General features: G+C 56.1%; 1 protein-coding gene across 1 annotated transcript; it reads left to right on the top strand.

Annotated features, from left to right (window-relative positions):
• Positions 1–1,332: 1,332 nt before the first annotated feature.
• Positions 1,333–11,597, top strand: CXCR5 (C-X-C motif chemokine receptor 5). The gene is made up of 2 exons (XM_009974787.3): positions 1,333–2,773; positions 8,354–11,597. The coding sequence occupies exons 1-2, from the start codon at positions 2,735–2,737 to the stop codon at positions 9,428–9,430; spliced, it is 1,116 nt and encodes a 371-aa protein (XP_009973089.1). The 5' UTR covers positions 1,333–2,734; the 3' UTR covers positions 9,431–11,597.
• Positions 11,598–11,830: the final 233 nt, after the last annotated feature.

Here is an 11,830-nt window from a genome sequence, read left to right as displayed (position 1 = left end):
TCTCACCTGTTTCTGGCCATGCCAGCTCATCGTGCCCCTTGTTGGCCGAAGGGTGCAGCCGTTACGGACACAGAAGCCTCGACTCCCCCGTTCCCAGAGTCAGAGACGCGCACTGGGCAGGACCTTCCCTTCTCTGGTGCCTGCTCCTGCCGCTGCTCTGGCCTTGCTGTGCGGGGACTGGCGTTTCATCTCAACTCTTTGCAGGGCTAAGCGTCGCACTTCACAACGAGACGTACAGGAAACAGCATGCTCTACCCTTAAAAGAACAAATGACAACAGAAAATAACAGATTAGTAAATATGACTAACATTTGTAGGCAGCACACGCTTCACAAAGGTTTAGTTATGGTAACAGCAAATAAGGCAAACAGAAAACATTAGAGGCGAGAAGACTCAGGAGCCAGAAGCGATCTGGCTTTTCTCAGGCAGAGCTCAGAAAGTCAGTGTAGCGTCAAACTGGTCAGTAAATGTGCTTATTCGTCACATAGTTGCACAGAACAGAGCAACCTCATTCACAAGTAGTGCGTTTTATTATCCTCGGGTAAAGCTGAAGAGCTTCCTATTATCAGAATACCTTGTTCAAGTTAACAGAATTTTATGTTCCTGAGAAAGCGTGAACGATTCTCTGGTGAGAATGTGTGCCCGTGACAGAAAACCAGAGTTCAGCCGGGAACTCCCATGTACGGACACCAAAACAATCCCCAAATATTTATGGTTGCTTTTTGCGACAATCTTCTTCCACAGTCAGTTCCTTACCTGTCTGTGAAGTGACGTGATTTCTCATTTAAATTTCTTCTCTCCCCATTTATTGTTCTCCCATGCTCTTCCCTCGCATTACCATCTTCCTCACATTTCACGTTACAGCGACATATGGATCCTGTAGATCACGTCTGCATGGTAGCAGCCATTTCCTTGGCGTAGTATGTTTTTGCAAGTGAAATCATTTGTGTTTATTGCTTGGGAGCGGGCTCCCTGAACCCCTGTCATTCTCGTGCCACGTCCGAGGGCCTGGGAGGTGTTTTCAGCTTACCGTTCCCTGTAGCCGCATCCTGCAGACTGTCCCTCGGACCCGAGAGGTTCTGCACCATCACCGTAACCTACCAACCTGCAGTACCTTACTTCCCACGCCACCTCTGCTGTGCTCACAGAGTAGCTGGGGCTGGGGGCAGGGCAGCGTTTGCTGAAGGTCAAAAGCTGTCGCACCGACAGAGCCGATCCCAAATGTGCCCTGCCATGGGGAGCAGCACCCTCGTCGGTAGCCCTTAGAGGAAGTCCCTGCTGCTGGGTGCTCCACCCTCCAGTTCTAGCCGAGTGAAAACATCCTCCCTAACTCCTCTGTCCCCCCAGGCGCAGCGGTACCCCACCTCTCACCTCACCCCACGGCCCCGGCAGCGGAGGGCCTCAGGACAGCCAAGCTGTGCGGGACAGGGCTCGCTCAGCCTGAACTGCCCCTGCAAGACAGGGGACTGGAGGCACAGCGCGATCTCCTTCTGCCCTCCCTCCGGCTTCACAGCTCTCCATCCTCTCCCTTTTTGGGAGAAGGGCTGCCCAGAGGCTGGTGTGTTGGGTGGGCACGTGCAGGTGCACACATATAGGTAGGTCCTCAGGGCAGGGGAGGACAGCGACATCCTCGGGACAGCAGATCCCCATCGAGCCAGGACCACCAAGCGCCTGCTAAGAAGCATAAGGAGGAGAGCATGTCAAGCAGTGCTCGCTGGAATAACACCACCTCCTCCTTCACCAGTCCAAGCCCCACCAGACTCCTGGCTGGCACGGAGGCTTCGGTGCGGCTGTGCCCAGACAAGGGGAGGACAGACGCCACGCTTGCTGAACCACCTCGGCTCCTCACAGAGGAAAGGCTTCCTGCCAGAATGCCACCCGCGCTGCCATCCCGTCCTGCTGACCCAGACTGGGGGTTTCACACCGTGAATCTGCTGCTGCAACATTACCGGACAAAATGCCCGTTCTCCCTGAGCAGAGACAGTCCTGATTTCCTGTCTTCGTTATGGGCGAGACAAACGCTGCAGGGACGCCTCCAATCAAGGGGCTTCGCTGCGTGTCATACAGCAGGCCGGTCTGCGCTAGCTAGCACCCTGCCCTAGACTCGCAGAGCGGCCGCCGAGGCCCAGCTTTCCCGTCCGAGCCGCCGCACGTCTCCCTGAGCCGAGGCGAAGGGCGAGGCAGCGGGAGATGGAGCAGAAGCTGTCCGCAGCTCACGGGGGCCAGAGCGGCCAGGAGGACCCCGAGGCAGAGGGCGACGGTCATACAGACCAGACCCGTGCGTTTCATCTCGGGTGTCTTCTAAGTCTTGCACAGCTCCAGAGAGGTGCCCGGATCCAGGGAGATTTCTGGCAAGGGTGTCCCTTGGCACAGAGCTTGCCAAAGCTTCTCGGAGCACCTGGGACGAGGGCAGCCGGGGGCAAGGGCCCTGGAGGTTTCCAGGGAAGACCTACAGACGTTCCGGATCTTCTCTGGTACAGACCAACGGAACACGGATTCTTCAAGCTGTACTTTAAACAAAATCAACATATGGCACTAAACAGAGAGATGATAAAGCTAGATGCTAATCTTTACATCAGTTAGGTCACTCTAAGCCTAGAGCTCATTTGCCTTGCAAATACTCTATTGTTACATGCTGGGTCCCTCCCTACTCACTTAAATGATTAACTCCACCCCGAAAGAGAAGAACTTTTGCTGAAACTGCTGGAGGAGAGACAGATCCTGCCCCTGAAACCATGGGGCCTGTCAGCTACTCGTCAGAGACCTACGACTTGGTGAGTCGGGCCTGGCTTTGCTTGATAATGGGGAGAGCACGTAGAGCTGGGGTGGGCTGCAAGACCCGGTTTCTGTCTGTCCCTCTTCTCACACTCCTGTTGGCAGAGGGAGAGCTCGAGCGATTCCTTACGCCAGTGCAATCAGCCCTCGCGTCCCTTAAGTCCAGACCTGATCGATGAGGGGGTTGCGAGTGGCAGCGCTGCGCTCGCGGAGAGCCGGCGTAACGTGGCCACGGCTGCTCTGATCCAAGGGCGGCAGGTATTCCCTCGGGGACAGCTGCCGAGCCACCAGCACCTCGTGCAGAGACGTTCTAGCGAGCACCGCTCTTGCGCAGGGACCGAGACCGCCGGTGCTGCCCAAGGGCCGGGCGGCTCGCGGGGACAGCCGGGCTGCTGCGGCCCCACCCCGCGCTGCCAGCCTGTCCGAGCCTCCGTCTCCCCGCTGCCCTGCTCTCTGCGCAGCCATTGACACGATGTGGGCGTAAAACACTCATTCTGTGTCGGACGCCTTTTGCTCCAGCCTTCGGTGGTACAAATGACTGTGCACCCGGCCTGCAAAGCCCTGGAAATCTCATCTAGTATCTTTGCATAACAGGAGTACCCAAGCAAACCCAACGCTCTCTCCGTGTGTGAAAACCCTTGGTACAGACCACACACGCGCCCACCCCTGCTCGCCCTCTCCACGAGCAGGCTGCCGAAGACTCTGCTGAAAGGGGAATACGCAGCATATGTACAAGAGGGGAATTTTAAAGAGGGGAAGATAACTTGCAAGTACTTCTTCTAATGGGGACCGATGGCACCGTGTATTCTACCCCATAGTTCTGTCCCCTGCGTTTGCAAGTGAAAGACAGCAGCTGCACCTTGTAGAGTATATTGTGCCATCCAAGGGGAAGTCCACAGCAGCGCTATCATTAGCCTGGTTTTCAAATGTTGAACCTCAGAATTTTTTTTTTTTAATACAGCGGCTCTCTGAAGCAGACCTCAGTGCTTGTTTAGTTTCTGTAGAGAGAGAAATGCTGGACTTAATTTCTAAAAATTTTTCTGTCCCTCCTTTGTCCTGTACACCAGGAAAGAGAGAGGAGATGGCCGGGCAAGCACGACCCTCCTTATTTTTTCTGATTCATCCAGTCTAAAACCCCTTTGTGAGCGGTAGTCATTCCTTTAGAAGGTTTTTGCAGAGGACGTGTCTCTCCCTGACCTCTGCTGAAGTTCAGTGGCAGCGCTAACTCTTGCTGAAAGGTGAAAACCAGAGTCACGCCTTTTTCATCTCCCCACCGACTCGCTCCTCCGGCTGAGCTCTCTGTTGGAAATCTGTCCCACCACCAGAAAACCAGCGGAGTTGAAGCGTGCCACCCGCCCGCCTGCGGCGTGTCACGCGCTGTAAGTGAGCGGCCGCTTGTGGCAAAACTGCGGTTTTTAACGCAGAGGGCTTAAGCAGCACTGGGATTTGTTCTTGGCATACGGTATTTTCCAGAGCCTTCGCTTAGTGATTTTACCTCTGCCATGCGTTATTTTAAGTTACAGGGGAGACCCCACGTGAGGGGGGAAACCTGGCTTTGGGATGGAGGGCGGAGAGTTAGGTGCCACAGCAAGAACAGTTTTATACCTTTTCTCAGACTCCACGCCGTTTGGAGTTTGTGACGTGCGCTTCCCACCTCTGTTCTCCCGGGAGCTTCCCAAGTTTAGCTCCCTCCCCGCAACAGGTCTCGCACGAGCAATACCGCCTTCGCTTTGGTGGTGCTGTATGTTGTTTTAGTTACGCTCATCGCTTGTAACGGCAGCCTACCCACAGAGATTGGCAAAAAAGGCCTCGGCGGTGTCCGGACACAAACCTTACCCCGTGCACTCACCAGAAAGAATCGCTTGTGCGATGGAGCAAGCGTGGAAGGAAAACAGAGGAGAGCATTTGCACGGAAAGGGCCATTTCTCTCTGTATCACCCAGGGAGCGCAGCGAGGGCCTCACCTAAGCTTTGCTACCGTACAGGACCCCTCGTCTCTGTAACCTTGTGGAAAAGTAACATGCCTGGCTCCCTAGCAAGAAAGCTTTGCCAGCCTAACCTTCCTCAGCTGCAGACTAGAGAAACACAAACACAGTTGCAGAAAGGCCACCGAGATCTCCAGCGGGTCCCCTTGAGGTGCTGCAGGCCAGTTTTCACCCTTGGGAGACCAACATGACTCGAGAGCCATCCAGACACTTGCGCTACAGGAACGTGGCATTTTCGCGGGCTTTGCTCTTATAGGTGCCTTTCCCAGTTTGGTGCCTGGAGAGGGGGTGAGCAGAAGCTCTGTCAGTAACTTGCGCCGATGTGGGCAATTTCAGTTTTACTGCTTTGGGAACGCAACGTGCGTCTCCCAGCCCTGGCACGAGCTAGAAGGGAATGACTCACGTGGAAAATCCCTAATAGCGTACAAGCTGCTTCTCTTCTGCAGCCAAATGTTTTGATCGCTGGCAGTTGTGGGGAACTGAGAAAAGCAGCTGACATGCAGAGACCGGAATAGCTCTGAGACGTGGGTTGGAGGGGAAAAGGGATCCCTGAACAAAGAGCACACGGGAATGGGCTTCCCAGACATGCACCGAACTGCTGGGTTACAGAGAAAGGCACCACTTTCTCGCCCACCCCCACAGCTTGGCTGCACTCGCACCGCAGACCCGTACGAAGGTCCCCCTGCACGCACGCCGTTGACTTCTCCCATCCCAGATCAGGCCGCCACCCGCTTCCAGTCCTAGGAACGGGAATCGCAGTAGCGTCCCCAAAAGCCTCGGCTTGTCACGTTCAGTGCATCTCCTGCAGCTCTGGTCCTTGCCCTTCCTGTCCCAGCCCGGACTCTGAATTTTCAACCCCTTTTATTTGTCTCCAACTCATCTCTGTCCGCTCCCACCCACACTCGCTGCTCTACTCGGAGATGCACATGAGAGGACGCCTCAGACACAGCGCAGCGCACGCTTCCCCTGCCCGCGGTGAGTGGCTTCCAGTAAGAGCCCTACCTGCCATCTTATCAGCAATCAGATGGTGTCTGATAGCAGCAGTCAGCCTCCGCACCTCCGGCTCCGAACGCAAGGCCATGCTGGAAACCGCTCAGCCGCCAAAGCTATCGAACACCGTGCAGGCCGCCCATCCGCCATCGTCGATGGTGCTGGCGTGGCTCCAGGCTGCGCTTCAACACTGCTGCCGGCAAGCCTGGCCTTTTCCCATCATTTCCCATCGTTTCCTTTTTCCCTCCAAAGCTGGAACCCTCCAGCCTCTCCCCAGTGAAGCTTCCCATGCCAGCTCGTGTTCTTCTCAGGGTTTTCGGCATGGTCACGCGCGCATCCTGACCAGTTTGGTATAGCGGCTCGGTATAACTTGGTACAGCTTGGGCCGCTGTATCAAGTAGCAAGTGTGTTCGGTTTGGGGTTCTTTCAGGGAGATTCAAGGGTCTGGCCCCAGACAGCACATCACAGGTTTCTGAGGGTCTTAGTAGCTCCCGACGCAGGGTCTGCGTATGGACTAGGCAGGTAATATTTTCAAGCCAGGGAGAAAAACAACCGGGAGGGATTTCCTAAGGCTTTTGTCTTTAGCGGCCACCTCCAGTCTCCAGAGTCATGCCCTAAAGCAGAAAAATAATTGCTCTTTGGGCATACGAATGCTTCCCACCAAAGGCTTGTGGCCCCACCGTTACGTTAGGGGAGGAGAGTTGTGCGCATTTGAGGTTTTGGGCAGGGAGGAGGACTCCCGGCCCCTGGCCGTTCGGGAAGAAACACTGTGGGTGGCATCACAGCACAGCGGTAGCACCGCTGGGTGCAGAGCCGGTAGGGAATGGGACCGTGGCAAGACCGAGAGTAACCTGAGTCAGGCCAAAGTCTGTCTGGCTCCCCGTTCTTTCCAGCCACAGCCAAAGGTAGAGGCCCGGGGAAGAGAGCGAGAGCTGGGCAAGCTTATTCTGCGCTTTCCCCAAGGGCTTGTTCACCCTCCTACCATCCGCCGCTCGGGGACCACCTAAGGCAGCTGCCCGCTCTGCGCGTTCGGTAAGGCTCCGCAGACTTCTTCCCCGCCAACGCGCCCAGGCTCCCCTTGGAGCCACGCAGTTGGTTTCAGCAGCACAGCAGTTCGAGACGAGCGCGGCTGCTGCAGAGTCACCTCTCTACCCCAGACCGTGGCGTGCAGAGGCACCCAGCACGTCACCTGGAGAAGGCTGCCCGGGAGAGAAGAAACGTACCTCACCCTTCGCTAGCTAGGCACGACGCAGGACTTGAGGCTGGTCACGGTTGTTTGGCTTAGCAGCACGCGGGGGGAGCAAAACCCTCCCCCAGATAAGCTCTACAACTGTTTAAAGCAGGGCTAGTATTTTTAGATGGGAACTTTGGCTAGGAGGGAAGGAGCAGCAGGTGCAAACGGCTCCAGCTAGCAGTGAAAGGTACGAAAGCAGCGAGCAGAGACTTCCTCTGTGGTTGACACTGAGGCCTCAGCGCTGGTCTCCAGAGAGGGTGTGGGTGGGGGAGCTCAGGGTAACTGCTGCCGAGCTCTTCCCGGTTGTCACTAATTTCTCAGCTTGCCGCAAGCCTCCTGTGCCGCTCGCTCTCTTTTTGTGCCCATCTGCATCTGAGCACTTTGCTTTTGCGAACACCCGGCTTCCGCAAGGGGCCCGAGGCCAGCCAGCGTGTGCCCACTGGCTGGGGGGCTCATCCTGAGCACGACTCCAGCTTCCCGGCGCTCAGGAGTTGCCCGCGGTCTCGGCCCAAGCACGGGCTGCTCAGCTGGCAAGGAGCTACAGCGGGCTAAGCACGAACCACATCTGCAGCGGCTCTATCGCACTTTCCTTACCGGGTACCACCAGCCCCAGGTCCGAGTGGTGTTTTCAGATTCCCTTTCCTGCTCTGACTGAACTCATTCAGAACCGCAAGGTTTAGCCACCGAACAGATTTCTCTCTCCAGCATCCATCCCTGTAGCGAGGGCACCATGATGCCTCAGAGGCATTCCTCCAGTCGCGTTCGAACACCCGCCCCACACCCTTCTCCCAGCACGTGGAAAGCCATCCCAAGCACGGCTGCTGCTGTCCCCACCTTGCCTCGCTCTGCCCCAGGCAGCTCCAAGGTCTCCAAGGAGGAGGGGCAGAAGGGAACGGGAGCAGTGCCCATAACTTGAGGTGCAGATGTGCCGTGTGGTGAATCCCACCACCCTCATACCTGACAGCAGACGGTGGGCAGGACAGGAACAGTCGGTGTCGGAAAGGGATGGGAAAAAACAGGAGAGCAGGGTTCCGTGCCACGTGAGAAAGCAAAAGCCACCAGCAGGTAACTCAGCAGGGACCAAAAGGTGAAACTGGTCGTCTGTCTGGACACCAGACCGTCCTGAAATAAACTAGAAATTACAGACTGAGCAGTCCTCACTATTGGAGATCGGGACAACCCTCTCCACAGGCTGCAGCACCTCCTGGCACCAGAGCGGCCTGCCAGGTCATCGCGCTGCAGGCAGGCTACGGGACGTGGGGATGCTCCGCTCCAGGTCTGCCAGGTGCAGCGGGGGGGACCGGGTTCTCGCGCTCAGGAGCTCCCCTCGGGTAACCAGACTCTCTCTCTCTCTCTCTCTCTCTTCCCCAGAGCCAGGTGGAGCTGAGCGGTTACTATGAAGCTGAGAACACCACTCCTTCTTTGGAGGGCTACTTTTGCTTCAACCCGGCCTCTTCTGTGGTTGGCGACCAGAGAGACCCCTTCAGAAAGGTCTTCATGCCCCTCATCTACCTGCTGATGTTCGTGTTGGGGACTCTGGGCAATGCCCTGGTCCTGGTCATTTTAGAGAGGTTCAAGCGGTCTCGCACTACCACGGAAAACTTCCTTTTCCACCTCACCCTGGCCAACCTGGCACTGCTGCTCACCTTCCCTTTCAGCGTGGTGGAGAGCTTGGCTGGGTGGGTATTCGGGAAGTTCCTCTGCAAGATCCTGAGCGCTGTCCACAAGATCAACTTCTACTGCAGTAGCATGCTGCTGGGGTGCATCGCGGTGGACCGCTACCTGGCCATCGTCTACGCAATCCACACCTACCGCAAACGCAGAGCTCGCTCCATCCACCTCACCTGCATGGCCGTCTGGCTCTGCTCGCTGTTTCTGACCTTACCCGACCTCATCTTCATGGAAGTCTGGACAGACGACAGCAACCGCAGCATTTGCTATTTTCCAGAGGTTGGGATTGACGGCAACAACGCCTGGCTGGCTACCCGCTTCCTCTACCACACCGTGGGCTTCTTTCTGCCCCTGCTGGTAATGTGTTACTGCTACGTGGCCATTGTCCGGGCTCTCTGTCAGTCCCAGCGCCTGCAGAGGCAGAAGGCTGTCCGCGTGGCCATCCTGGTCACAGGCGTCTTCCTGCTCTGCTGGAGCCCCTACCACATCGTCATCTTCCTGAACACACTTACCAAGCTAGAAGCCTTCACCAAGAACTGCCTCCTGGAAGATCAGCTGGACACAGCCATCATGGTGACCGAGGCCATCGGCTTCACACACTGCTGTCTCAACCCCCTCCTCTATGCCTTCATCGGAGTCAAGTTCCGGAACGACTTCTTCCGGATCCTGCAAGAGCTCGGGTGCATAAGCCAGGAGACCCTGCAGGAGATCCTGGAGGTGACGAGGAAGGGCAGCGGGATCGAGTCTGACAACACCACCTCCATCTCCACTTTCTAGCCGGGAAGGGCTGCCTGCAGGGCAGAACCGGCCTGAGGCTTGCCTTCCCCGTGGCACACGTGCTGTGGCCTCAGTCCCAAGATTCACAAGCGTCCCCACCACTTCCTTCACTCCTCGGGGAGCTGAGGTCCGAGAGCCACCAAACACCCAAATCCCACCAGACACCTTCCCTTAGCTCCTCCTGGTTCTCATACCTGTAGGAATCCGTCTGGCAGCTGTTGGTGAACGCTGGCTGTCCGACGGTCACTCTGGTGGGGCCGGACGAACCAGAGTCGGTTGAACCTGACATTTCCATCTCTCCCTCGAGAAACTGACCGCAGGTGTCCTGCGCACGGAGCCAGGCACTAGACTGGGGTGCCAGGGGCAACGAAAAAGGGGCGGCCAAGGAAGCGTGGAGTCGCGTCAGCGAGCGAGGACTGAAGACAAAAGCTAAGCGGGTCTCCGTTTCACCGGCTCAGGTTGGTAGAGACATGCCCAAAGGAAGCAGCAGGACTCACTGGCCACAGCGACTGGAACAAGAGATGCAGGTAGGACCAGCGAGGGATGCAGAGATCGCTCCAGTAGCATGACACGGTGCTGGAAGGTCTCTGGCTGCGACACTGCTCCTCCTGCTGCGCGACACGCCCCCGGCCAGCCACGGCACGTTGATCTTCCCAACACGGCTCATGCCAGGCGGCCCTGCCACGGACTGAAAGATCTGACTGTCACGGTTTCCTTTCCTGACGCCAGCCTCATCCCTTCCCGCTCATTTGATCCGTTTTACTGCTGTTAAGAGCTCTGGTGGGCGACCGCTGAACTGAACGCCTGACTATCTCAAAGCTTTCCTTTAAGGAAGAAAGCTGTCTGAAGGGATGGCTTCTGGCTTGTCACTGGGCACAGGGGAGATGAACCACGCAGCTTCGCGAGGCTGAAGGTGTAACTTCTTTTTTTTTTTTTTTTTTTTTGCAGCTAGTTGTACGGGAATTGGTGGGTTCCGAGACCCACTGCCCCAGAGTAAGGAAAAGAGGTAATCTGCATCATTTCTGTTCGTTTTTAGCGGGCTGAGAGGGAACGTAGCGTTTGGCTTTGCACTGCGCTTTCCGGTGCTTTTGCTCCACCCAACCGGGCTTTCAGAGGTTTAGTGCATCCAGGGTTACACAGAGCCAACCTGGGCGCTGACCTTGCCCTGAACCATGAGTATCCAGCATCTACTCAGATCGGGGCCGCTCGATAGAAATTTGGTCCGGAAGAAGAGCCTCAGCGCTCACCGCCATTAATTATCTCCCCGCAGGCTGGCGTGCAGGGCAGCCCTTGCGGACTTGGGCAGCCTGTTGGCTTCCAAGTAGCTCTCGTCGCAGTACAGTATCTCAGCACATACACAGCGTTTGCTCTTTCACATTTCTCTCGCTAGCTGAGCAGAGCTGCGGTCCGAACCGTACGAAAGCCATGCGTACCAACTGTCGCACGAGCACGGCCCTAATCACGGGCACGCTTTAAAAGCTGCCCCACCAGTCACCTCGCTTTTTAAGCCAAGTCAGAACAACGGCTTTTCTCCTGCTGCAGCAGGAATTTTGTGCTAAACTCACCTCTGTAGTAGTTCAGCCTACTAACAAAGGGCTTGGTCGCAGCTGAACTTCACCGTACCCAAGGGCCCTGCTAAAAAGACCAACCGTTACAGAAGGGGTCACTTTACCTCAGCCCAGCTCAAGCAGCGATCTCAATAGCTCGTGCTCAAATCGTGACTCGAGGAGAAAACTCCCCACGCACGGGGCTTTTACCTAAAGAGCAGTCCACTGTTTCCTCCAGCCCTGCACCTTCAAAGCCGAAACCTGCGGGTAATGGCGACTGTAGGTGTCCAAGCACACGTGCGCGGCAGAGGAAGGGGAGCTCTCTGGAGCCCGCTCTCACTATCTCCACGGTCGGATGGGTGAGCAAACGCATTGCAAACACATTGTAAACACCTCCCCAGCTCTGGTTCCGATGGGAACTGTGCTCCTACACAGAAATCTTACTGAAGAAATGACCAGAGTGTAAAATTCTCACAGCACTCACAAGGTAAAAAGAAAAACTGCACACAAAATAAAAGCGAACAGATTCTGCATCTCTTGTTACTGTGTTTCCTAGCACTGGTATGTTGGTAAACTTTTAGAAAGTTTCGACGTGAGCTGTAATAAACAGTTAAATAAAATTCTGCCTTCTCGTGTAGAGAGTTTGTAAGCAGGTGTCTGCAGTCATGTCACTTTTGCAAGGGAAATGCAGCAGAGAGCACTAGGCGGGTCGATGGCACCTTTCTGACAAGCATTGCTGTTCGCACGTAGGGACCACAGGGCTCATAAGAGCCCCTTGCTCAGATTTCCCTTCGCCACTGCCGCCGAAGGCTCTGTTGTGTTCGGAGTCAGTCCAGACCTCTGTCAGCTCCTT

This window comes from Tyto alba, unplaced genomic scaffold, assembly GCF_018691265.1.
Source record: "Tyto alba isolate M040663 unplaced genomic scaffold, T.alba_DEE_v4.0 Super-Scaffold_32, whole genome shotgun sequence".
NCBI lineage: Eukaryota > Metazoa > Chordata > Aves > Strigiformes > Tytonidae > Tyto > Tyto alba.
Note: the sequence above shows the minus strand (reverse complement) of the source record. Positions and strands in the feature narration are given on the sequence as shown.